At 41.8% G+C, this 27,580-nt stretch overlaps 2 protein-coding genes and 1 long non-coding RNA gene across 6 annotated transcripts; 2 read left to right on the top strand and 1 right to left on the bottom strand.

Annotated features, from left to right (window-relative positions):
- The first annotated feature begins 555 nt into the window (after nt 1-555).
- On the top strand, nt 556-13,802 carry LOC115594477 (sodium/hydrogen exchanger 6-like). Its single transcript, XM_030438567.1, has 16 exons — nt 556-832; nt 2,246-2,445; nt 2,735-2,812; nt 2,968-3,044; nt 3,130-3,242; nt 3,362-3,467; nt 4,883-5,024; nt 5,275-5,380; nt 6,139-6,227; nt 7,257-7,370; nt 7,602-7,713; nt 8,134-8,287; nt 8,375-8,405; nt 8,496-8,584; nt 8,859-8,964; nt 10,503-13,802. The coding sequence occupies exons 1-16, from the start codon at nt 556-558 to the stop codon at nt 10,824-10,826; spliced, it is 2,118 nt and encodes a 705-aa protein (XP_030294427.1). The 3' UTR covers nt 10,827-13,802.
- A 755-nt stretch (nt 13,803-14,557) lies between these two features.
- Nucleotides 14,558-26,752, top strand: LOC115594632 (four and a half LIM domains protein 1-like). 4 transcript variants are annotated; one of them, XM_030438833.1, is made up of 6 exons: nt 14,558-14,675; nt 24,661-24,846; nt 24,938-25,112; nt 25,332-25,501; nt 25,782-25,968; nt 26,066-26,752. In XM_030438833.1, the coding sequence occupies exons 2-6, from the start codon at nt 24,691-24,693 to the stop codon at nt 26,215-26,217; spliced, it is 840 nt and encodes a 279-aa protein (XP_030294693.1). In that variant the 5' UTR covers nt 14,558-14,675; nt 24,661-24,690; the 3' UTR covers nt 26,218-26,752. The 4 variants fall into 4 exon arrangements, with proteins under 4 accessions (XP_030294693.1, XP_030294696.1, XP_030294694.1 ...); XM_030438836.1 differs by having other exon boundaries at nt 14,582-14,675; nt 24,664-24,846; XM_030438834.1 differs by lacking the exon at nt 14,558-14,675 and adding an exon at nt 20,646-20,813.
- Nucleotides 14,639-24,769, bottom strand: LOC115594634 (uncharacterized). The gene is made up of 3 exons (XR_003986530.1): nt 24,634-24,769; nt 20,822-20,969; nt 14,639-14,773 (listed from the first exon to the last, which is right to left on the bottom strand). It is a non-coding gene; the product is annotated as an uncharacterized LOC115594634 (long non-coding RNA).
- Nucleotides 26,753-27,580: the final 828 nt, after the last annotated feature.

Genomic DNA, 27,580 nt, shown 5'->3' with positions numbered 1-27,580 from the left:
TTCTTCTTGTACTTGTTATACTGTTTATTGAAATGGTGTAACAAAAGTATAACAACACAGAAGCCAAACTGAAAAAATGACACAACAACAACAACAACAACAACAACAACAGGAAAACAAGACATAAACGTAGACTGGATGGGCAAATGTATATACAACAAACAATCACAATTACTGTGATCATTGATTATATTTGATGATATGATTAGAGTTCAGGATTGGTGTTGGTGGGTGTGAGTGAGGTCAGGACATGTAGAAAGAGGGAAATGAAATAGAATAAAAACAAGATACTGATATTGTGACTCTAAATATCATGTTATGCCAAAGTATGAGCTAATGGTAAAATATATAAGAGAGTAATACAAAATAAAATTAAAAAAACAAATTATAAGGGTTTACAGGGTCTTTTATTTTGAAGAACCGGAAGTCGCTGTGTTTTGATAACGGCTGCGGAAGACGCTGTCACTCGCCGCCGTCTCGCGTCCAAACGGTAGTTTCCCATCAGATAACGATCCCAATCAACCGACAGATGTAACCGTGTCACAGAGAGACACAATGGGACTTTTACCGAGACGCTCTCCCGACGTTAACCCGTCCAAAGCGCTCCTGTCGCTGCCTTTTCTGTTGACATTCCTGCTCGTCGGGAGCCGCGGAGAGAGCAATGCGATGGACAACGTCGCGACGGAGAGGATGGCTGAGGAGAGCCACCGACAGGACAGTGCCAACCTGCTCATATTCATAATGCTCTTAACACTCACCATTTTAACCATATGGCTCTTCAAGCACCGGCGGTTCAGGTTCCTGCACGAAACGGGACTCGCCATGATCTATGGTGAGCCCTCTCATGCTAGCTAACGGTCGTGTCCGCCAGTCAGAACGACATGCTAGCTGGGCTAATGATGCGGTTAGCTTCACAACATTAACCACTAAGCTAGCGTTAATTTGACAGCTTAGTCTCTCAGGTGTCAGGTAGGCCTGCACGAGGGAGGCTGCCTGCTTATGTACCAGCGCACCGATCACCTTAGTAACTAATTAGTAGATTAGAGTAGTATTGATCTGGTGGTGGTGTGTATGTGTTGTTGATAGTCAGTAGCAACAACAAGGAATGTGGAATTGTGGTGTTTTTGTTATTGTGTGTCTTCTGTCACTACATAGAACATACAACAGGATACGAGATTATACTGGTAAGAGCCTTTGATGGAATGTAACTAAGTAAATTTACTCAAGTACGATACTCAAGAGCAGGTTTGAGGTTTCAGTCCACTCCACAAACAGTGTACGCATTTCTACTCACAACATGTGTTTGATAACTTTAGTTACTTTTAAAGGGGCACTGTGTGGTTTGGGAGAGGAAACCACATTAATGAGGTAATAATACAAAATCAGAATTAAGTATTTTCTTTCCACAACTGAATGAACAAGCTGTCCTCAGAGGAAAATAAGTATCCGAAGCTAGAAAGGTGGCAGGGTCCGCCAATAATAAACAAAGTGAATATGGATGAAACTGTGTTGTCCTTGAAGCTAAGCTTGATTATTCACTTTATTTAGGCATAAAAAATATAATAAATGAAGGCGTTTCTCTTCTGAGTACAGTATATTCCCCAAAGCTGCACAGTACACCTTTAAGAATACATAAATTAATGTATTTTTTATTGGCAATCCGATGAAAGAATAAAAGAAAACAAATTATGACTGTCAGAAAAGAGCTGAATGTCTCATTTGAAGATTTGGTCCTGGTGGGTAATCGGTCGACCCATAGTATAAAAATATGTGTTTTTAGCTCTAACTTGTACTTTTGATACAAGTACATTGTTGCTGAGTCCTATTCATATCGGTGAATTTCACTTAACACAATATCCATTACTCAAGTATGACTTTAGGTACTTTTTATGAGACTTGTAGCAGTGAAAATTGTTGGAAAATGTAAACTTATTCAAGTAGTAACCTGAAAATAAACTAATGAACCTGACAACGAGCATAATGTCCTTTCCATCATAGTTTAAAATCAACTAACCCTTTCAGTTGTTCTCAATTCTCTTTCAGAAAAATTTACTTTTTATAAGACCACAAGCTAATTAAAGTATTGAGCACACCCAGATAACTCAGATCAGGTGTTATAAGTCGGATATCGCCTTATTTTGCTGCAACCTCAGATGATTTTTCATACACTGGCTTTTCATTTCTTTTTGCATTTTTGTCTTTGTAAACATTGTTAACTTGCCTTCTCCTCCTCTCCTCCCTGCAGGCCTGCTGGTGGGTGTGATCTTGCGGTTCGGCGTCCACGTGCCGCAGAGCATGAGTGACGTGATCCTCAGCTGTGCTGTCAACGCCAGTCCAGCTACTCTGCTGGTCAACGTCAGCGGGCGATTCTACGAGTACACTCTGAAGGGAGAAGTCAGCCGGGGCAAAGGTCACCAAGTGCAGGACGACGAGATGCTGAGAAAGGCAAGAGGGTTACAGATGGAGGGTTGAGGTGGTGAATGAAAAGAACCAGCTGACAGGCTCTAAAAATGTCTTATAGATAAACTGAAGGATCGTCAGCAGCTGAGATGAAATCTAAACATAATCTCTGTATAGTAAATGTAAAAATGTTGGCATTTAAATGATATGTTGATCTGTTAGTTAGCATACACAAACAGACACTATGGTACTGCTGATGTTTGGTGTCAGATTCAGGATGTGGGGAATTAACTTAAAATATTTATATAACCTCATAACCTGCTGCTGTCTTCAGGTGACCTTTGACCCAGAGGTGTTTTTCAACATTTTGCTGCCTCCAATCATCTTCCACGCCGGCTACAGTCTGAAAAGGGTGAGAGGGTTGAAATGACTGACTGCACTAATGGACTTGTCACGATAACTACTACGATATTTTGAGATATCTTTATGATTATAATGATATATGTCTATATATAGCACAGTACTAGAAAACCTCTGTTGTAATAAATCTGTCCTCGTCTGTCTCAGAGACATTTCTTCAGAAACATAGGCTCCATCCTGGCCTACGCCTTCATGGGGACGGTCATATCCTGCTTTGTCATTGGGTAAATCTTTGTGTTATTAAAAAACCCACATTTTTACCCTACATTGCCAGCGTCTTAACTGATTTGTGTCCCTGTTTCCTTCTAGGCTGATCATGTATGGCTTTGTGTCGTTCATGAAAGTCATAGGCCAGCTTGGGGGTGATTTCTTTTTCACTGACTGCCTCTTCTTTGGGGCCATTGTTTCAGCAACAGACCCGGGTAGGTAGCGACGGAAAACACGGTTTCCAGAGTCACGCTTTTCTTTCTTCCCCACATTTTCCATCATTTTAAGAAGTCTGCACTCCTGTTCTGAGGTGTTTTTCTCTTCTGTGCCTCAGTGACAGTGCTGGCTATCTTCAATGAGCTGAAGGTAGACGTGGACCTGTATGCTTTACTCTTTGGGGAGAGCGTCCTTAATGATGCTGTGGCCATCGTCCTCTCATCGTAAGCATTAAATAACACACTGCAGAAATACACTCTCTCTCACACACACATACACACACACACAAACACACACAGCCCAGGCAGCAACAGTATGTACATTTCAAGAGTTATTACTCATCTTCCCCCGGTCCAAAGTTGCCATGAATAGATCCCTTCATGTCGTTCTGTCTCGCATAGAAGAATAAAAAATCAACAAAACCAGCTTTTTGTTTTCCTATACAGTGTTTTCATACAAAATTAAACAAGGGGGACGACTGAACTGTAGAAGATAACTGCTTGTTCTGTCTGATGGACAGTTGTAGCCCAATATCAGCTTCTGTTGAGCTTCAGAATACATTTTCACACATAACATGGACTGCAGATCCTCCTCACTCAACTAAGAATAGTATGAGAAATGGAACTTTTAAGTAACTCTTTAAATGTTCATATATATTGTGAATTTAATGTGAACCCACCCTTCAAATTTCTACTGAAGCTGTTGCAAATTCATCTTTGTGTGTTGTTCGTTGCACATGATTGTACATTAATCATACTAACATCGCTCCCTGTCATCTCACTGCTTGCCTTCCTTCACCTGTCCGTGTCATTCATCGCCCACCTGTACGTACGTATGTATGTATGCAGTGTTCTCCTCCGCCTGGAGAAGCAGAGTAGACGGGGGGCTGGAGCTGTGCTCTCCCCAGGTGATGATGGCCCAGTGTGGCCAGACAGGGCGGAGGAATGGCTGGAAGACAACCAGACATTTACTCCCCGGTGGGTGGGTGGTCTGGTGGGCTGTTATAGAGTTAGAACCTCATCATCTCAGCTGAATAGATGTGATGCAGATCTTTACTTTTAGCCTTGAGCCACCACCCATTAGATTGATCTCCACCCTCCCTACACCCTGCTGCCAATGCAACCTTTTCTTTTGGTTTGTCTGTGTCCTTTAGACCCTGTAAAATACCAGAAGACAATCTGATAATCTGTGTGTCAAATGCTTTTATTGCTGCTGAATATTAGTGCGAGTGATTTTCTTTGTTGGTCTCGAGTTAATTTGGACACCGCTCCTCATAAAGTTGTAGCACTCTTATTGGACATCAACCAAACGGTGTTGAGAGATCCAAGATCCTCTTAGAATTAAGCATGCAAGACCCCCAACTTCCTTTTTTTATGACTGTAAAACCCAACTCCAGTCCTCGTGTGTGAGGTCTTGCATGATATTTTTTAAGGGGGAAACAAAAACCTCTAAATTTAGACAAAATGAGAAAAACACTTGACTGGAGATTTGGGTTTCTGCAGGTTTGATTTGAGAATCTCTGTTTTTGTGTTTTAATGTGAGCATGAACATTTGATTACTTCCCCTTTCTGGATTCTTAGTGTCTACTTCCTTTTTCCATGTAAATAATTATGATTTTTTATTTCTCTCCGTCACTCAGCTCCATCGTGGCGTACCAGCCTGCAGGAGACAACAGCCACAGCTTCGAGGCCATGGCCTTGTTGAAATCCTTTGGCATCTTTCTGGGTGTCTTCAGTGGATCCTTCGCGCTCGGCGTTGCCACTGGAGTGATGACTGCTTTCATATCCTTTCACCGGTTTCTTATCATCACATCATGTACATTTCTGTTCATAAGCAGTGACAGAATGACACAGCAGAGTTTAAAACAGCTGCTCTCGAGCTGTTTGAACAAGTATATAAGCACCTCGGAGTTGCATTTGAACCAGAAAAACTGGCTTGTGATGTGTTTCTGTGTTCACTTGTGAGGGCTGCGTGTTGACTGTGGATGTGTCGCCTCTTTGTTTTTGCTCCTTGACTTTCAATTTTGGTCACGTGACCAAGTTCACGAAGCTCAGGGACTTCCCCCTGCTGGAGACGGCGCTCTTCTTCCTCATGTCCTGGAGCACCTTTCTGTTGGCGGAGGCCTGCGGGTTCACAGGTACGCCTACACACAGCACTCAGCCAGGCAATATAAACAGTCAACTGTTTTGCATCTCACTTGAATGTTTGACAAAAATATACAGAGCTTGGAGTGGCTTTTTAGTTATTTAATTATTCTTTGTTTTCATCTAGTTTTAATAGACAATCTGTAGCGCAGATATCTTTTACCTCTCTTGGGTTTTTCTTCTCGGTCAGTTCCAGTAATCACCTAAAAATGAAAACAAGATTAGTAATAAAGATAGTGAAGAAGGATGAGTCAGTGACAACGGGGCAAAACATCAGCCCCTCTCAAACACCCCCTCAAGCTGTTGATGTTGGTTTATCACACCATGTATTAGGTGTGATATTCTCCTAAACCTTGAGAGAAGTAGAAGTAGTACGAAGGATTTGTTTACTGGTTAAAACTGCTGGTCACTGTTGTTTCAGCAAACATTACTCAATATTTAAAGCAGCAGATGAATAAACTTGTTTTTGCTCTATTGATTATTACCAGCATCAGGACTCTGTACAGTATGTTGATTGACCTAAATTTAAACTAAACAAGCTGTGTTTATAATTCTGGGCCGTCTCACCCTGTGTGATGATGTAGCTCGTACAGTATTGTAAGACAGATTTTACCGACAACAATAACAAACGCAGAATATCACCAGACACATCGGGTTTTTTAATTGAGTTCAGTCTCCACCTGTTTTAATAATTCAGTATGTTTAGAGAGATGTTTGATTGAGATCTCATCTAATCTGTGTTTTCCTTCAGGCGTAGTGGCTGTGCTGTTCTGTGGGATCACTCAGGCTCACTACACCTTCAACAATCTCTCCCCTGAATCTCAGGACCGGTCCAAACAGGTAACCACATACTGTATCTTTTATTATATTGGTGATTCTATAAACAACACAGAAGAGATTACAACAGAGAAATGCCTTGAATTGACAATAAACAGAAGGGAGGAAGTAATGAAACAGTCATGCTTCTTTGGAACTTGTGCAAATGTCGAGTCATATTTTTGTTAAGTTGCAAAACGTTCTGAGAAATCCACCAGTTGATGTCTGTACTGTGCTGAGATACAGAGCGGTTTCCCCCGAATACTGCTGTGTTTCATCTACTGCTGAAAATAGATCAGATGCTGAATAATATTTAGTGCCACAGGTGAGCGCAGCACTGCTTGTGATGATGGGATCTGAACTACAGTTTGACTGAGTTGAAATGAACTATATATTCTGCACACTGCAGGTCACGTGTCCTCAAGATCTGACTCCCTGTGTTAATGTCACAATTTCATTATAATAACTACAACTTTATTTAACGATGAAGAGATCGTTGTTTTATTGCCCTGACAACTGTCATTTACATTTTTTTAATTCTGTAAAAATATGCAGGTATTTTACGACAACAGGTTGACTTTATCCTGGTGGTTTGGGTTTGGCTAGTTCAACAAGAGAATATAGAAATCCAGTTTATTACAAAACTCAGTTTCTCATCTGTTCAGACAGATCAACAAGGATCTTTGCAGAAGTGAAGTGACCTAACATCTTGTGAAGTGTTTTTCTTTTACTTCGGACGTGTGCAAGTAGGCAGGCGAAAACAATAATGGGAGAATTGCTGATCCTGCTTTTGATTGTGATGATTGAAATTAGAAGCTTTCCCGTCGATGTTTGGTTTAGAATCTAAACTCCGACACAGAGTAAAAGTGGTGAATATATAACATTTTGACAAGACCGTTAACATTTTCAGCACTAATTCCAGCGAAGTGAATGTATGCAAAGTTTAGCCACAAGAGAGTTTCTCATCAAACTTTCCCCACAGTGACGTGAACTTTTCCGTTTCGGTTTCATTATTTACAGTATGTGTATTTCTGTGTGTGTCCTCCCCTTCAGTTGTTCGAGCTGCTGAACTTCTTGGCGGAGAACTTCATCTTCTCCTACATGGGTCTGACTCTGTTCTCCTTCCAGTCACACGTCTTCAACCCTCTGTTCATTATCGGAGCCTTTGTATCCTTCACTGTGTTGAAGCGCCACACAAAGAAATCAGATAGGAATGTTGTTCCACATAACCACTTCTTCTTTTGACTCCCAGAAATGTAGTAAATGTTTTGATGATGCCATAGTTCTTAAAGCAGTTGATTAGTATTCATACAGAAAATGTATTTGAAAGATTATGTAAGGGAACACATTTAAAGGACAGAGGGCCTGTTGTGTCCTTGACCTTCCTGCGTTGTGTAGATTGCCGTGTTTCTTGGCCGGGCAGCAAACATCTACCCTTTGTCCTTCCTGCTCAACCTGGGCCGCAAGAACAAGATCGGATCCAACTTTCAGCACGTCATGATGTTTGCAGGTACGGCCCTCAGACACTCTCAACTGTGTGCTCAGAAGTCCTTTAAGTTTCTGAGGCACAAATCGAAATGACTCGTCTCACCTGGGAGTTGGTTCCATTAAAGCAAAGTGGAACAGAGCAGACCCGAGCCTGGAGTTTAAAAAACATTAGCCTAGATAATGTTGTGTTCAGAGTCTGCGTCTAGAACATCAACTCCCACTCAGAAACAGTCATGTTGTGAATAACGGCCCCAACGTCAGCTGACATTTACATATGAAACCACCTAATAATAGAAATCCCCTAAATGTCTCTGCAGGTGTTTCAGTGTCTGAACCCACAGCAGAACATATGAACCATACGTGAGCTTACTGACGAATGTGCAGCTGCGAGTTATAAATATATTTTTATAATACGCTGTCCTGTTTTGTCTGTCGCCCACAGGTCTGCGTGGGGCGATGACATTTGCGCTCTCCATCCGAGACACGGCGACGTACGCCCGTCAGATGATGTTCTCCACCACCCTCCTGATCGTCTTCTTCACTGTCTGGGTCTGTGGCGGCGGCACCATGCCCATGCTGTCCTTCATGAGCATACCGTAAGACCGTGCATCTGTTGGTGTGTATTTTGACTTTCTGTCTGTCCTATTGAATATTTTTCACTGGTTCTACCTTCTCTCCTTCAGGGTGGGTGTGGACTCTGATCAAGACACCTCAGTGAGTAATAAAAACAGACTGAAATCTCATAAAAAAATGTAAAAAAACACCAAATGTTTAAGTTATTAAAAGAAATCTTGTGCTCAGCAGAGTTCTGCGGTGTTGGATGGGTCACAGCGGAGGAACACCAAACATGAGAGCGCCTGGCCCTTTAGGATCTGGTATAACTTTGACCGCAAGTATCCTTTTGAGCCGCAGATCACATATTTAAGAGCCTGTCCTCAGAAGTGTGGCTGCTATATTCACCATGGACACCAGGGGGGGCTCTTTACAAGCTGAGAAATATGCAGCAATCCTCATCTTTGTGTTCAGGAGGTTTACAGTTCTCCAGCATCAAACACGTCATTTCAGTTCTTTGTAGCTTGAACCCTCGACGTACCAGAGTCAGCACAGTTTCCTTTAATTGTTTGACTGATAAAGGTGTTGATAATCCTTGACGAGCTCGTTCTCCAGCTACCTGAAGCCCCTCCTGACCCACAGCGGTCCTCCTCTCACGGCCACTCTGCCTGCTTGTTGTGGCCCGCTGGCTCGATGCCTCACCAGCCCGCAGGCCTACGAGGTTCGGACACACAGCAGACTACAAACACTTCTTTATATTCTTTAAAAGCCTGATGTGCAACTTCTACACCATCTGAAATATATTTATACTTACATTTACAGAAGATTAGTGTCAGTCGTGAGTTTGATATTTGGGTTTCTTGACCAATTCTCATTTGAAATTTATGTAACACAACAGACATGTATTCATCATTAACTCATTACTTATTAGCAGCACATTAGTGGCATGTTAGCTCTTTATTAGTCATCATAAAGTACTTAATAGTGGAACCTGACAGATATTTCATTTCTGGGTTTGATGCCAGTACCAGTCTTAGAGAGTAGCAAATACAGATATTTATACTTCAACAGATATATGCAAATTTTTTGCTACAATTTCTTTGATTGTGCTTCGATCAAACACTCCAGACACAGATATGTCATGGATATAGGATATTTTACAGTTTCACTTTAATCTTTATACTTTAAATTGATGCGGTATTCTTAACTTTTCTAATTGAATTAATTGGTTTTTATACGACCTCAAGCATCTTTTTCTTCATCCTAATCACAAAAATAAAAAAAGTTGTAATAAAAATAAAAAGCAATCAATAAATTGGTCAGATGTGATGTAGGTGCTCACTTCAAACAAAACTCATTATGTCATAACATTGTTATGTGTTATTTAAGGTAAACAGTTACATAATGTTGCTTTAATGGATAGTCAGAAGAATGTTACCTGATGCTTCAGGTGCTCTCGTAGATGATGGTTGTGTCATCTGCAAAGGAAAAGAACACAAAGTTTCAAAAGATACTCTGCAGGTGATTGGACGAACCCTCCGCCTGTCATTGTCTGTCAGACTTCAACTTCAGATCAACCAGTGGAGGAGTTAATCAAACTGTTACTGAAGCCAGTGGAGAGAAGAGAATACTCTCAGGTTCTGTTATAACTGATGCTACAGCAGCTGCTCAGCTAAACTCAGGTGGAGCAGCCATAGTTGTGGCTTCTCTGGCTGGTTGTTGCACCTAAACACAACATCAGCTGCCAGTCGTTCCTCCGAGGATTCAGCCGCTGTGTGTTCGGACACAAGCTCACAGTCTGAACCCAGGCTGGACTGCAAGGCCTCAATACAGGACGGGAGACATTCTGAGTCAGAAAGACGTAATTAGAGTTGGTTAGAAACTGTTTTCATTCATCGTTTTGTTACTAAAGGAAAAGTTTTGAGACAAGCAGTTACAAATGCTGATTTTACTGAATGCACATCAACTTCCTTACAGACTATAAATAAGCAGCAGTTAGCAGGTTACTGAAGGAAAACTATTGGTTAAAGGCCTACTAGTTGAGAATATGGTAATGCAGACTAATGCATTAATAAGTGCTTTATAATGATAAATAAAGCGCTAATATGCTACTAATGTCACTGATGTACATGCATGTTTTATCTAATCTAAGAAAAAACTCAACGGATGTTTGAGTCCTAGCAGCGTATAAACTTTTGTGTTAAAATAAGTTGGCGGTCTTTATTTCTTTTTCATCCTCCTCTCTTTATTCCCCCTCAGAACGAAGGCCCGCTCCACGACGACGACTCGGACTTCATCCTGAACGACGCCAGCGTGAGCTCCATGTATGCCGACGTCACAGTCAGCACGGATGCGTCCGGATCACGCACCATCAACCGCAAGCGCTCCTCCACCGCCAGCACCGGGGGAGGCCCTTTCGACGAAGCTCTGGATCACGAGCTCGCCTTGGCGGAGCACGAAGTGGCAATCAGGGGCACCCGCCTGGTCCTGCCCATGGATGACCCGATCGAGCCCCCGATCACCGTCACCCTGCCGCCGCCGCCCTCCCCGCCCCGCTCCGACCCTCGCAGGCACAGACTGTAAGACGGCTCGCACTTTGTCGCTCTCAACTTCAAAAACCACAGCGTCTGATTTGTTTGGGTTTTTGATTGAGACGACAAACTGCTGCGTACGAAAGCCTTTCTGTCTAACGTGGTTTTAAACTAGTCTCAGCTTCGTGACAAACTTGAGGCTTGCTTGATTTAACTCACCTGTTGGTTGGATAACTGTAATCTCCAATGTGAATGCACTACAAGTAAAGTAAGGTACCGTGAATCAAGTGCACCTCGAGTTGTAAAGGTTACTAAAACTCATCCAAGATGCACATTTAGCAACCGTTTGAGGAAGCTAAAAAAAAAATGGGGCTACGTGGTATTTGCTCCTAAGTTTGTACTACTGTGGTGATCTGCCAGTGCTGTTATCTATGCTCTCTGAACGCTCCACCTCTGGGGCCATTCCTAAACGTTTCATATGCAGTTTACTCTTTTCTGTGAGGCGAGTTGCTCCTGACTTCAGGACCTGTATTTGTCTAGCTTCCTTGTGAAATGACCGACAGTATCTCTAACATGAAGGGCGGTTCACTTCGCTCTGGTACAGCTGGTAAAGAGCACTTACACTACAGTTACTAATCTTACTTACCCATCCTCAGATCGCTCAGCGTCTCGTATGTTCGCCTCCCTCTCAAAGCTCAGTAATTGAGAGGATTGATTAATTAATAACACAAAGATGGCGATGTCTGTGACGGAGGCAGTTGTAGTTTTGAATTTAATCTTTATTGGGCCAAAAACTCAAACAAGCGTCATTTTTAGCACTGCCTGCCTCTTCTCTCTCTTCTTGATCAATCTTTTCACCCATTAACTTATTTATTTAACAGCTGATTTATTTATGTAATGATTTATTTTGTTATTTATTATTTATTTATTGTTTTGTCGTGTGTGTGACATTAGTGATCATCTTGCCCCGTTCAAATGCCGAAAGCACTACCACTCTTCCCGAACAGGCTACGTTGTACAGGAGGGGAGTCATGTTGGATATTCCTTCTTTATCATGTGTGCATGTTTAATATCTCCTTCTGTACTGTAGCAGACGCTTCTACTTTATACGTGGAAACTAGAGCTTCCCTGTGTGTGTATTTTACAAGTGTGTGTGACTGTGTGTGTGTGTGTACGTGTGGCTGAAATCCGAATTGTCTAAATCTACTGATGTGGTTTTTAGGGCTAAAGTCTGTTTCTGGGTTTTCTGTCGTCACCTGGTTTAATCTTCTTTTCTAAACTAAAAAAACAAACAAAGTAACTGCCGTGTCTTTGTGACGGTGTGTCGTCAAAGATGACTGAGGGCTGGCTGAACTGTTTATGAATTAAAGTGCCTATTCAGAAATTCAATTACTTAATGTAGATTTGTATATATTTTGAGTTGCAAATGTGCAGTAAGATGATCTTTCTTGATTTTTATATGACCCTTTTGATTTCTCTTGAATACTTAATAAGCATAATTAGGCCATTTGGTGACTTCCTGTAGTGCAACTGTACTTCAAAGTACTGCAAACTAAAACAATGTGCTTTGATTAACAGGAAATAACAAGTATCACTAATATGCTATTGGATATGAATATTTTGAGAACAGTGTTCTGTTCTTTATCAAAAGTGCAAGTTGCTTTATGAAGTGATGCTGAAGTTTAATGAAACAAGATTATTTTGTTATCGTACCTTATTTATAAAACGTACTTCAGATTAATTTAAGTCTGAAATAGATGTTGTTTTATTTTTTTTAAACATTGCTTTTAAACAAAGTCGAGATTTGACCGAAGTGACTTTCCTGCTGGTTATTGAGGCGTTTTCTCCACTTGACGTTTATCTGCTTTTTGACCTACATCCTTTTTGCTTCTGGTGCCAACTCTTCATACGATATGTTAAAGTGATCTCAGTCCTCTTTCATCTGTAACTTAGATTTCCTCTATTGATCCATTAGTATTAAACACTCTAAACACTCATTTGTGTTGGCATTATTTGAGGTCAAATTAAAAGGCAGATGTCATGAATGTAGGTTGACTTGGGGATTTATAGATCACGTGTGCGTAAGGTACAAATAACATTCTTAGAATCCCTTTTTTTTTAAATAATCAAATGTAAACACACTGCAGGAAATATCTGAAGTTAAAGTATAAACGTGGCACGTTGCACGACGGTGTAGAATGCCGAGTCCATTTAACCTCCATTTAAATCTTAAACACTGTTATAAACGAGGCCCCTGTACATCGACACCTGCTGATATAGTTTATGTACACAGTGAATGAGGTCAGGTGACAGTTACACTACAGGAAGACACCACCAACTTTGTACTGATGCAGTTTTGTCTTTTTCTGCTCCTGGTTTTGCAGCTCAGCCCGTCTGTTCTGTTCCACCTCAGTGAGATATTTTGCACTGAGGCATCTCGTTACAGAAGAGATCCTTGTTTTTCCTTTTTTTTTTCTGTTGAGAAGGTCAGATTTTTATAACTGAGGTAGAAATGAAGTCGGGGTCGATGCTTGTTTTGTGTCAAGGTGCACACGAGTTGTCTTTTTGATCTTTAAGCAGTATTTTTAATACGACTTTGTGCATAATCATCCAGAGATGTGGACGTGAGAGAATCTACATTTTCTTTCTTTCAGATAGGTACCCATTGATTATCCTTTGTTGTCTGAATGCAATTAAATCATAAAGACACTCATATATAAATATATACTTTATATGGGAATTTTGAAGGAACAGTTGTAACATGACAATAACGACCACAACTTAAACTAAAAACACGAACACGTTTATGTTTCTACTGTCTGTAGAAACTTAACGATCTGTGAAGAATACATCTGCAAAAAGGTCTTTATGTAAATGTTTTGAAAATAAATGTGAACTTCTGTTGAGGAGGAAAATAATCGGAGGGTTTCCTCGTGTAGTCCTGATTTCTCCCTGTGTAGTTATTAACAGTGTTTCCTCAGTCGGACATCTTGCAAGTGTACTAAAAAATAAAACATTTCAAAAACAACAAGTCTCATTATTACTTTCCTTCACTTGGTTTGTTCTATATCATGAGGCTACTCCAGCAATTTGTATTTGATTTTCGATCTCTTCAGTCATTCATGCTTCAAAATTCTCTTCATATCAATTCTCAGATAAAATTTCCACCTTTGAGAAAACAATCAGAGTCTAACGAGGTCGACGAGACTCCATGACAACATCTGTAGATGCAACTGAAAGCGCTCACAAGTCTAGAATTGATCTAGAATTTAAATGTTTCTTTATGACTTCAGAAAAATGTTCCTACTTCATAAGTAATTTCTTTACTCTTACTTTAAATCAATAGATCACTCATCGATCAATCATTAATCATATGTGAAATATGTTGGGACGTGCTTCCATCACAAAAATGTTTTAACCACCAACTTAATAAAATAATAGATACTTTATTGATCCAGAAGGAAATTTAGACATCCAGTAGTTTATATGACACAAAACACAAAAACAAACATAGAGAGAATAAAAAAGAAAATGTAAACAGGAACATGTCTTTATAAAGAGAAAAGACAAGTGCCTGTCTAATAATTACATTATGGAATTGAATTTATATTATTGATATTCAGTGAAATTAATTTATACATGATTTACAGACACTCCTCTTCGAACAGTCACTTTTATTTTGAAGGCGAGAAGCACCCCGCTTCTTTTCCGGGCACTCTTTTATTTTGACGGCAAGACATCGTATTTCCGGTGTGCGCCTGGTTGCCTGGTGTGGAGCTTGACGCAGGCGCAGACGGCAGTACTTAAAACGTGTGAGGGTTCGGTTCGAGCGGAGTTCCGCTGCTTCCACACAGCCCGGACAGAGCCGCTGTCTCCCGCCGCAGCCGTCACCCTGAACCCGGTAAGCTTCCTGCTGAGCCCCGCTGTGTCACACAGAACCGGTTTCCTCTCAAACTGGTTTTAGACCAACCGAACCAGTTCTGCAGTTCTGCCGTGAGTCTGTTGAGCAAACAGGTTTTTAAACATTTTTTTATTTTATGACGCCTGCTGAAAATATCTCCTAAATCTATTTTACCTATTATGTTTCCGGCCCAGCTGTTATTATGTGAGCGTTATTATAAGGTCATAGATCCAGATGTGGGATCACTTGAACGCAGCACGAACTGCTGCTCACACGGTCCAAACATCCACCTCACAGAACTGTGTGCTGATACCGGACAGGAAATCAGCCTCAAAGTTGTCTGGGGCGTTGGCTGTCCGTCTGTCAGTCTCCTGTAAGAGTGTGTGTGTGTGTGTGTGTGTGTGTGTGTGTGTGTGTGTGTGTGAGCTACAGTTACATGCTGACTTGTAGAAGCTCGGCTGCTCCTGAAATCTGTTTCCAGTTAGGAAGTCTGCTTTTTTTTCGCTCAGTGATGGAACCACTGAGGCAAAAAATGCATCACAGAGGACGATTAAAATTCCTGTACTGCTATTTTTCATTGTCCTGAGTGTGTGTGTGTGTGTGTGTGTGTGTTGCATCTGGCTTCAGTTGTGTCTCTGCAGGCTGTAAAGTATAAATTCAGGATCGATACCTGCAGCTGACCTCCGTCTCTCTGACACATTACAGCTGCAACAATTTATCAATTACTCATCAACTATTTATTATATTAATATTTTTTAAGGTAAAAAAAAAGTCAGAGCTGTCCTGAATCCAGCCTCTTAAAGGAAAAGTTCAACCAAAATTGAAAGTTCAGTCTCAGTCTGCTCACTGTTATTCAGAGAAATCGTGAAACGCTGACGTCCTCAGATGTTTTGTTTTAGTAAAAAATTAAATATTCACCTTTTAAAAAGGAAAATAAACCCCAAATTGAAAATAGGCTCTTTATTTTCTCCTCGTGCTGATGAAAAGTGGGCAGCAGCTTCGTCCAACAAAACACTTCTGGAGCTTAACAGTTCTGCTAAACAACTGAAGAGGACGCGGACTTGATTTAAAACATAAGAGTGTTACAAAAATATGTTATTCTGAAGTGCTTCTTGAGCTCTACTGCGTGCTGTTTGTGTAAATAACGTCCTTTAGACGAGCTGCATGGAGCGTCTAATGTTTTTATTTATTCATTTTTTCTTGTTTTTTTAAATGCTGCACTTCTGTTTTGCTGTGTGAACGAAACTTTGGTTTGAAAGCGAGAACTTTCAATTTTGGGTGAACTTCTCCTTTTAAATGTGAATATTTTCTGGTTTCTTTACTTCGCTAAAACAAAACATCTGATGATGTCATCTTGAGCTTTGCGAAAGACTGAATTTCATCATTTTTCTGACATTTTACAGACAAAATAAATGCATTATTCAACGAAGAAAACAAGTCTCAGTTTAAGGTTTAAAAGATCACATGTGACGGCAACATTTAAGATGAAGCAAGATTTCCTTTTTTGTCTCCGTTTATGAAAAGATGTCAGTTAAATTACCAAAAATGAACGATGGAAGAGGAAGGAAACATGCTGGACATTGTGAAATAACCAACGCCTTCAGTGTTGTTGCAACCGGGGTAAAATGTCATCTGAGGGCCGAGCGTCTGATGTTAACAGTCGAAATGATGAATTTGCAGTTTTTCCAGCAACACGCGCACAAAAGCACAGACAGTATGCACACACACACACACACACACACACTGCATGTTAAAGAAATTACCATGAGCTCATTCCCATAAAATACATCACAGGCTCATAAAACTTTATGCAACTTGTCTGACTTCATGTCGAGAAACTCCCTGTTGTGTTTTGCGTGTTGTGATTTTATGAAGAGAATGTAAATGTGATACAGTCGCTGTGTTTCCTCAGTGTTCAGCTCCGCACCTCCATCAGAGGAAGTAACAGTGGAGTTTTACAGCTCTGACAAGTTAATAAGGGAAGTCTGATTAAGAAACCTGGCAGTGTGTTATCTCCGACCTGCGGCCATTAAAGCCTGTTGTGATGTGTCGGTCTGCGGTTGTGAAATCGAAGGAACAAAAGCGGTTTTGTTTGGTTTGTGGAGGAAAGGTAGTAAAAGTTAGAGCGCTTTATACTCGAGGAATCTCAGCCTGCAAGACGTCTACAAGAACAGAGGCAGCAGGAGCCTGATGACATGTTTAAATGTCTCAGATATGTTTTAATTTATATAATTGGCATCTGAGAAAAAGATGCTCAGGGTTATTATTACTAGATTTAATTTCAAGAAACGTGTGTATCGATATTAGAATATTTTAACCGAAAATTAAACTGAAAACCAATAACTTCACATTTTGTGCAGCGGACAGTAGAGATGCAGAGATGCAGTGAGCGGGATTTAAAACTCTGTAGTTTTGATTTGATTTGTCGTGTTGAAACTCGTTGACTCTCTGAGCAGACGGTCTGCGTGGTTTAACCCGTGAGTGCGTCCTGCTCGTCTTTCTTCTTCTTTGGTTTAATCTGTGGATTATAAAACGACTTCAGGGTGCAAACGGTCACCTGCTGTCTCAGAACCAGAGTGTGTGGATGCTGCATTTATTAAGTCAATGAAAACAATCTGACTTCATGTTATCGGCTCCAGTATCACTCACCAATAATATAAATTCCCCAGAAGCACGATATTTATTGTGCATCACTAATGCTAAGATAAGATAAGATAAGCTAAGCTAAAGGTCTCCTGGCTGTAACTTCATATTAAACACACAGAAACAAGAGTGTTATTTCCCACACTGCTAAGAAGTCACCATATTAGAATCTAGCTGATGTGACAGCAGCATTAATATATTTGGTGAGTTGTGTTTTATCTCTGAGGCGTTAAAGACAGTTTGTGATCTGGGCCTCGTGTTCTGAGACTCGCTGTGGCCCGAAATCCTTCAGAGACACTTGACTGTGTTGGTTTTTCCTGTAGTTTGGAGCCCGTCTGTGGCTACGTTCAGCCTCGCGGTCCAACAGTTAAACTAACGGTCTGTTTGGTCCCCTGAGGGGAAATTTATGCACAGGCCTTTTATTTTATACAGACGTCGTGTTTGGCATTCGTTTAGAAATGGTTCAGTTCGGTGCGGTCGCTGGTGAGGTGAGAATCTTGAAAAATGGACAGAAACTGAGATTTTCAGGGATTTTGTCGGGTGGAGATTTACAGAGGACACACACACACACACACACACACACACACACACACACACACACACACCATGTCATAGATATTCATGATAATGGAAATTAGCCATACATCGCTGCTGCTGGAGGGTTCCAGTTTTGTCAGCTGCTCCGTTCTGAAAGACGTCTCAGTTACTGACTGGAGAACAGAGGGAGGGAGGGAGGGAGAGGAGAGAGGGAGAGGAGAGGGGAGGACAGAGGGAGGGAGGGAGAGGAGAGGACAGGACAGAGGGAGGGAGAGGAGAGGAGAGCGGGAGGGAGGGAGAGGAGAGGAGAGGAGAGAGGGAGGGAGGGAGAGGAGAGGAGAGGAGAGAGGGAGGGAGGGAGAGGACAGAGGGAGGGAGAGGAGAGAGGGAGGGAGAGGAGAGGAGAGGACAGAGGGAGGGAGGGAAAGGAGAGGAGAGGACAGAGGGAGGGAGAGGAGAGCGGGAGAGGAGAGAGGAGAGGGAGGGAGAGGAGAGGGAGGGAGAGGCAGAACAGAGGAGAACAGAGGGAGAGGAGAGAAGAGAGGGAGGGAGAGGAGAGAGGGAGGGAGGGAGAACAGAGGGAGGGAGATTTATCGTCGAATCCGTTTTTCTCTCCTTTGTTTTCTGTCTCCCCATCTTTCAGTCTGGCTCTTTCTTTCTTTTCGGAGAACCTTCTTCTCTCTTTATCTCTCTTCTCTCTTGCTCTGCTCTCCTAAAGGCGGGAGGGGAGGAGAGGAGAGAGGGAGGAGAGAGGAGAGTAGACAACGTGAGGTCGGTTGACGTAGAACTCCCCAGCAGCTTCTGGTAAACCCATCACGTCGGTTCTGTTGCAGCGGGACATGCTGCGTTTCTTCTGCCTCCCTCTACACGACTCGGATCTGTTCTGATCGGCTCTACTCCACCGTCTGGAATGTGGCTCGCCGACCAGAGCCAAAGACAACAATTATCTTTCTTTTGTAGGCTGATTCGGAGCACAAATGTTTATCTGAACTCGCTGCTCGGTATCAAATACTGATGTGTATTTATGTTTGACTTAGTGTGACTGGACTCAACGAGGGAAGGACGGGCAAAATGACTGTGTGCAGTGAAACGGCTAAAGTCAAGTATTTATTTATTAATTTATACAGCCCAATATGATAAATCACAAATCTGCCTTAAGGGCCTCATGATCCGATAAGAGACACTCACAGGGAAGAGGTGGAGGAGATCTTAGTGACCAGGTTTACATGCAGGACAATGTTCCTACTCAGCTGTTTACACGTCTAATGAAAGTGAATATTGTCCTGTAAACTCAGATTAATGAGCCCCAACATGTCGTTTATCAAGTCAAAAGATAAAACTGACTTGTTTGACCTTGTGAACCAAGCCTCGGCTGAAAAATGATCTTTTTAAATTGTCAAACATCTGTGTGGTCTCTCTTCATTCACTACTGTACTGTAGTTAAGGTCACTTCGGGTCCTCCAGGCGTGACTCGGGCACTTTGTTCAATATCTACATTAGAACCACAATGGGAGGAAATGTAGATTAGCAGGCACGCTGAACAGACATTTGTTGGAATCAACTCAGCTCAGGATTAATAGAACGTCTACTTTTGAACTACCAGGATATCTCAGAGAGACATTGTTGACTGGCGGCCGTAACAAGTCAATGATTAAAGAGTTGTCAGAGTCTGCGTGCAGGCAGAGGTCAACACCTGCAGCACACACGGACTGTAACAGAGTTCAGCCGGGTGTACAGTCTGTGAATCTGCAGCGTTTAATCAGACGTTAACGTAAACACAGCGAGTGATAGACACTACATGAGAGAGCACAGTGTGTGTGTGTGTGTGTGTGTGTGTGTGTGTCAGTTCTGTGCCAACTTCACCGTTCTGACGGAGACTTCCTGTTTCTCAGTTTTCCACCACATTCTTCAGCGATAAGCTAATGCCAACGCACACACACACACACACACACACACACACACACACACACACACACACACACACACACACACACACACACACACACAGACGGTGGGTACATGCAGACGCTCTAAAAAAACAATATACACTATTTTAGTTTGTTCCCGGCTGTTATTTCCCCCGTTTCTTCATTTCGCCGTCTCTTTCTCGGGTGTGTGTGATTTTGCTCTCGTCCACATCGCGTGATGTCACCGCTCCCCGTTTTATTTTTACACCACAGATCTGCTGCAGACTCGCAGGTCGGGGTTTCTGAGAAAGAGAGCCGAGCTGTAATTGTAACAGTCGAGTGGCTGAAACGTTTGTTGGATCCTGTGACTCGGCGTCACAAAACTCCATTCCTGTTAATTCTTGGAAAATGTAGAGTAACTGCAGTGTTATCCTGCAGCCATAACCACGCACCCCGACCCGTAGTCGAACCAAAAACCGAGTCTTAACGATGAGATGGAACAGTTTACTCTCAGGGAGGTTTATGAGTGACTTTCTCGAACAGACTCGCGTCACCACAATGTGATTAATAGAAACACACTCAGTTATCGTTGGCTGCAGCTTTAACTACGTGACACAACTTCAATTTCACATTTCACTGTTTCCATGGCGATCAAACAAAGTTTTGTATTGGCAGCTCGGCGAGGAGGGAAAAAAAAATGATGTATACGTGCTGTCGTGCCGTGACAAAGCGAGAACATTTGTTGCGAGAGAAATAAAAAACAAGCTGCAACAGCGTCCTCAGAGCCGCCTGACGTCACCGTGTGATTTATGTTCACGCAACCTGTGTGTGGACACTGGCTCACTTCCTGTCAGCCATTGTGTGCCTCCCATCAGATAACATTTTCTAGATGCTGGTAGACGAGCATTAGTACCGCCTGCTCTACATACAGCAGTTCATGAAGGTGTGGACGACTCTGCCAGTGGAGGGGAAAACAAGAAAAGACAGGAACAGAGAACAGAAGATCATCTCTAGCTTCTGGAGAAACACGAAGTAAGATACAAAATAAAAGGTAAATACCAGGCGTTGGCTTCAGCTGGCTTGACTTGACGGATGAGTAACCTCGCCCACTCAACAAATAAAGCAGCTGCTGGTTTTTCGGTTAATAAGTGATGAATTAGCAGGTCACTGAAAGGAAGACGGATGTCCTCTCCACATGATGTCGTGTCTGCCGAGGAGACGAGAACACAAAAGAAGTTATTTAATCAGCTTTATGAACAGCAGCACCTTTAACCTCAGACACAGCAGGCTCCGGGTAACAAACTCAAATATGTGGACTGTTTAAATCTTTCACTTCCTGTATGTTGTGCTAACAGCGACTGATAAGATTTATTTCCTTCCTGACCACTTAAAAGTGTAAATTCTATGTAACAATGTTGGTTTTAATTATTTGATGGCGTCCCATGTCGCTCTGACTGCTGCTTAAGATGCTTTTACAAAAATATATTTATATTTTAACGATGTTTCAAGTTGTTAAACTGAAGGTGATAATCATCAGTTTTTCTCTCACGGGAAAAAATAGATGTTTTAAACACAGACTGCATAAAATATTGGACGTCACCGCTGTGATGTCACTCTCTGGTTTGTGGACGACCATCCTGAAGCCCGAGTTTGGCTTCACAGCAGAAAACATGTTGGTTGTTTGGAGCCAGAAGTGACATCGCTCCACTGCATCACCGCCATCCTGACCGGTTGCCGTAGTAACGACTTAAAACACAACTTAACACATCGTCTGTTTACTTCAAGCAGGACCAGAATTTACTAAATGAAAATCATGTTGTGTTAAAGAAGACCTGAAATCAGTGACTGAGACCTTCACTCAGTAGGAAACAGAGGCAATAAATCAAGTGAGGAGTAATTTTCTCACAAGCTTATATACAATCAGACTTCTTTTTGAAACCAGTGGCCATCTGGGATCAGCTTCACTCTTCAGACCTGGAAGATTTGTTTACCATTTGTTACTATCTGGTTTTAAAATAAGTCAAGCTTTCTGTTGCTACAAGACAAAGTTCAGAGGAATTTCCAGCCGAATTCTGTCGTCTGCCGATGAGTTATGGTCAGAATTTACATCTGCAGGCAGAGAATGAAGAGAGAAATGTAAAGAAAACCCAGAATATCCACCGAGTCGTAACTCAAAGACACATTGTTTAACTGCACACTGTTCAGGCTGCACATGATATTTCTGGCTGAACTAGAAGAAGCTGCCGGAACAACAACGTCTGTCAGTCAACCGAACTGGAGAAGACTGAAATATATCAACTGTTCGACTGTCACAACATTTGATTTTTGATCCTGGAAAGATGAATCCTGCTGACTTTACTGAGGCCTTAATTTTCCTGTAGCACCAACACGAGATTCACATTTGTCACAGTTGCACTAAATGTGATACAAACATCCTCGTTTCCATTGCAATGAATTGTAATAACTTCTCAGACTTTAATCCAGTCATAATCTCAGTTTGTGTCATATTTCATGACATGCAAAACTAGTTATCAGTGTGTTAGTTTACTGAACTCAAACAGTGAACGAGGTCAGTCGTATTCCTGCTTGGTACCAGCACGTTAGCATTGCCCTACATCAGAATGGTATTAGCGAGTACATTAGCATGCTGAGGTTAGCGTTTAGCAGCCACACGGCCTGGCTTCATCCAGAGCTGTATTTATTTCAAAACCAAATTTAGTAAAAATGAGCCCTTAAAGAAGAAGAAGAAATTCAAACTCAGAATTTTAATATTTACAATATTAATGAGAGAATAAAACAAACTCAGATATATTTATATTTTCCATCACTGAATAAATAAGCTGGTCTCAGAGGAAAATCAGGATCCCCAAAGGGTGGCAGGGTCCGCCACATACAAACAAAGTGAAACAGTATGAAGGTTTGTCGTTCTTTAGGGTCAGTTTGTTTATTCAGTCATGAGAGTTTATTTAATGGAGATCTTTCTCTTCTGCTGAAAACTACAGAGTGCACCTTTAGATGAATGCTGGCGTGACCCACAGTGTTGTATAAGAGCTGCTAGAGACCAAAAAAGGACGGACTAGTCAGACAAATAGAAGCTCATGTCTTAAATCTAAAATAAAACAAATCTATTTTTATGCCAAAACCTTCACATAATGATTTCCACATTCACAAAGTGAGAGGACGTAAAACTGTCCACCTGTGACGGACGTCTGTGGACACTTTGCCAGAAAAAAAAGGAATACTTGATCCATCTGTTATTTCAGCTCAGAGTTTAAAGAGAGTCACAACAAGGAGGAGGATTTGAATGTTTGTGAACGCAGCCAAAACCTGTGGTAACATCGGACCCGGGCCAAAACCAGAACTTCCTCGTGAATCTGTGCTGACATGCTGCTCCAACCGGGAGGGTGAACGCTATAGTTTGAGGTTTCAGTGGTCTGCTAGGGAGTGGTCCATGTACGAGGTGGAGTGTGTGTGTGTGTGTGTGTGTGTGTGTGTGTGCATGCATGAGTGCGGTTGTGTGTGTGTGTGCGTGTGTGTGTGTGTGGAGGTTTTGTCAAAGAGTTGTCAAAATTCCAGATCTCACCACAGAAGTCATACCAGGCATTCCTTCATGTGTTCACCTTACACACACACACGCACACGCACACAACCACACACTACCACAACCACACACACACACACACACACACACACACACACACACACACACACACACACACACACACACACACACACACACACACAGCTCTCTCGCAGCACTTTTGGAGAATTCCTCGCGGTCGGCCAGCGTGAACTTGATGTGGGAAACACAGACTCGTGTTCGTCGACGTTCCCGTTTGTGTAGTTGTGATTCTGCCGTCATGTTGTTTATTATTGACCCTCTGAAGTTCTGACCCTGTAATCACGACTCTGTGATGGAGTTCTGATGACCAACGTGGTGATTTTGGGTCTATGTTTGGGAGGTTTGTGTGTGCGTTGTTTTTCTTCTTCTGGACTGTCGTGTGAGAACTCAGTAATCAGTCTCAGTCTGTCGTCCCGCTTTGGAACTTGTTAATATGCCCTGAAGGTAAACGATGAGAAGTAATCAGATACTTTACTCAAGTAAAACTACCACAATGAAAAAATAAACTCCATTATAAGTCCAAATCCTGCATGCAAACTACTGAACACAGACGAGCATAATTCAATCTATGGAAAATAAAAATGTTCATCATGATAGTGTGACATTAGTATATCATATTATTGGAATGTTAATACTGAGACAAGTTGAGTTGGAGCTTAAACACTGAAAATTACCATAAATTAGTTTCTTGACCTGCTGATTAGAAACAATAAACTCCACACTGTGTTACGCAAACTGTATTTTATTTCCCAATAAAATAGATTTGGCAGGGGTGTGTATGTGAAAATGCCAGAATCTGATTCAAATACATGAGATAAGATCTTCAGTAAACAGGATCCAGACTTGTGTCAGCTTCATGGTCCAAGTTATCAGCTGTACGAGCTGTTTGATCAGAGATAAGATGTGATGACGTGAACGTAACACAGAAACAGATACGTGCACCTGGCTGCTGTGTTCTGTCACACAACAAACATTTAAAACTCAAGAGGAGGGAATCTTATCAGCAAAATGCAGAACTAAATATTAAATGTTTTTATTTTGCTCGGTGGGACAAGTGGGACAACAGCGCCTCCATGTGGTGGTTTCAGGTAAACCTCTCAGACCTGGAGAGCAGCTGATTGTCTTTAGTCTTCTTGTTTATTGATAGAAGTTTAAGTGAAGCACAGACATGCAGCCTGATATTTTATAGACCAAACAACTCTGATAAATCTGACTTGCCACCATGAATCAGCGCTGTTTTCATCATTACCTTTTCCCTCTCGTCTTGCTTCATCAGTTGCAGCTCTGAGTCTCCCTCAGAGTGACGATGGCCGACAGCTCACACTGTTTCTACTGTCGGGAGGACCTCGGGGGAAAGAGGTTCGTCCGCAACGAAGGCAAGCCGGTGTGCGTCCGCTGCCACACCAAGTTCTGCGCCAACAACTGCGCCGAGTGTCATCGACCCATCCCTGTGGAATCAAAGGTGCGTCTATCATCATGTACTTGTCATCAGGTCCGTGTTCTCTCCACATACCTGTCGTCAGACTCTCCTCCATCCCTCCTTCCTCCATCAGGAGCTCAGCCACAAGGGCCGGTTCTGGCACGAGGAGTGTTTCCGCTGTGCAAAGTGTTACAAGCCTCTGGCCAAAGAGCCCTTCAGCACCAAGGATGATCGCATCATGTGTGGGAAGTGCTGCTCCAAGGAGGACGCTCCGCGCTGCCACGGCTGCTATAAACCCATCCTGGCTGGTAGGACAACAGATTTAAACTCTGACTTTAAAATGTGAGCAGAGAAGTTTTGGGAGACTGGCTACTTTATTGACTGATACAATTAATAGAGAAAATCTTCTAATTTATAAAGGGAATTTAGAGTTTACAGTCAAGTTGAGCCTGAATCCTGAGACACGACTTCCCCTCGTTACCTGTTTTTCTGACCTAATAAATCTCCCCACCTGTCCTCTCCTGCAGGCACAGAGAGTGTGGAGTACAAAGGCAACTCGTGGCACGACGAGTGCTTCACTTGTTACCACTGTAAACGACCAATAGGATCGCAGAGTTTCCTCTCCAAAGGAACCGATGTGTACTGCAGCCCCTGCTACGACAAGAAGTTTGCCAAACACTGCGTCAGCTGCAAAAAGGTTTGCTTCTTTCTTTTAGAAAACACGACTTTCCTTTTTCTTCCTAAAAGCACGAGTTGAACATGAACCACCTGAGCTGATGAGATAAACATTTTCAAGGTCATCTTTTTTAACTTGAGACTGGAGTGGAATTAAATGTGGTACCAACACATGAACTCACGTCTTAGCATTTTAAGATCTATGTGTTGTTTAGTTGCATTAAAGGCACACAACTGTATCAATAAAACAAAAAGGACTCTCACATGAATATTAATATATTTCCTCCTCCCTCCGTCTCCAGCCTATAACCTCTGGAGGAGTGAACTACCAGGACCAGCCGTGGCACAACCACTGTTTCGTGTGCAGCTCCTGCTCGAAGCCTCTGGCAGGGACGAGTTTCACCAACCACCAGGACCAGGTCTTCTGCGTCGACTGCTACAAGAGCTCTGTGGCCAAGAAATGCAGCGGCTGCCAGAACCCCATCACAGGTAGCTTTAAATCCAAGCTGGGAATGATGCTCTAAAATACAGATGAGTCTGTAGTGGCAGGTCTGAAGGTCGGTCTCTACCTCTCGTCTCTCCTCAGGTTTCGGTAAAGGAGTGAACGTGGTGAACTACGAGGGCAGCGCCTGGCACGAATACTGCTTCAACTGTAAGAGATGCTCCCTCAGTCTGTCCAACAAGCGTTTCGTTACCAAGGGCAACGACATCCTCTGCACCACCTGTGGTGACAAGTAGCGACGGAGCGCCTGCACACTGTCCAACAGCGGTTTATACAGTATCGTCATTATTTTTATTTGTTTGATTTTTACATAAAGGAAAAAAGGCGTTCAACATTTTGTTTGATATTTGGGCGATTACCCAAGAAGTGATGGGAACATCACGACCAAAATGTTGTTTGTGTTCATGGTTGATTGTTTGATGAGTGAAGGTTTGAAATCAGGTTGAAGGACGCAAATCAAAACAATGTACGTGTTTCATAAAGTCGTGTTTCAAACAGCTGATTCTCCGTTAAAGCAAATGAGCAGTGGAAGAAAACAGCGAGAGACTTTTTTTTAATGAGCTGATGGTTTTAAGATTCATCGCTTTCATTCAACACAGCTTTATGCTACAGTGTTAGCATGAAGCTAAAGGGCAGCCTGTCGTTGTCAAAGTTAAAATCAGTGTTTGTGTGTTTCCATTACGTGACATAAATTACAAATTAAAACATGAATTAGGGTCTTTTTGATTGTATTTTTTTAAGCACAAATATAACACCATTAATGCCTTGGTTTTTCTGTGTTTTGTGTTTTTATAACCAAAATTATATCTATATTTGTAATTGCAAATTGCCAAATGATTAAAATTTTTATTATGTGTCAAGTAAATAAACTTTTATGCACTTTTCTTAATCATCTTCCCTCCAAAACAGAGGAAATATAAATATTAAATTGGACTTTATACAAACTGTTTTGTGTGTTTTTAAAGTGAAATAAACTTTCTACAAAACTGAGCACTGCATTTGTGTTTCTTAGCAACGTGTCATAATTACCACGTAGATAAAAGGTTTAAGAATGAATGTCTGGAACTAATAATACAAATAATTGTCATGGTTGAGTAATTGGAAAAGTTGGTGTCAGTTCTTAACGTTCCCTGTTGAACACAGTAAACGACCTTCTGAAATTCACTTTATAGTTTTTAATAGGAGCTTTATAGAGCAATTAATCTTTACATGTGCAGAGTGTTCAGAGGACGCAGCGCTCGTTTGTCACAACCAATCACGTCTTTGTGTGCAGACAAACATGATTAAACGAGTTGACCAATCACAGCAGCAACACAGCGCTCGCTGCTCCAGACAGTCGAACTCTCTCTGTTCATCTTCTGATCGGACTCTGGTTGATGTTTGAGGTTCTGTGTGGTGTGTCAGGTACCGCTGCTCCTGTGAGTTTGGACCTGGATTTACTTTTAGAGATCTCTTTTGCTTTTAGGGTTTTATTTACGCAGGTAAGTGGCTCTTAAAATGTGTGTTTCAATAAATCTTGTGCTTTAAAATCCACATTACAGAATATTTACATGATTAAATGTTCCTCGATTTTCAACAGAGACAAAATGAAGAGAAGTT

Source organism: Sparus aurata, chromosome 13 (genome assembly GCF_900880675.1).
Source record: "Sparus aurata chromosome 13, fSpaAur1.1, whole genome shotgun sequence".
NCBI classification, from domain to species: Eukaryota; Metazoa; Chordata; class Actinopteri; order Spariformes; family Sparidae; genus Sparus; species Sparus aurata.
This window is presented reverse-complemented; position numbering and strand designations above follow the sequence as displayed.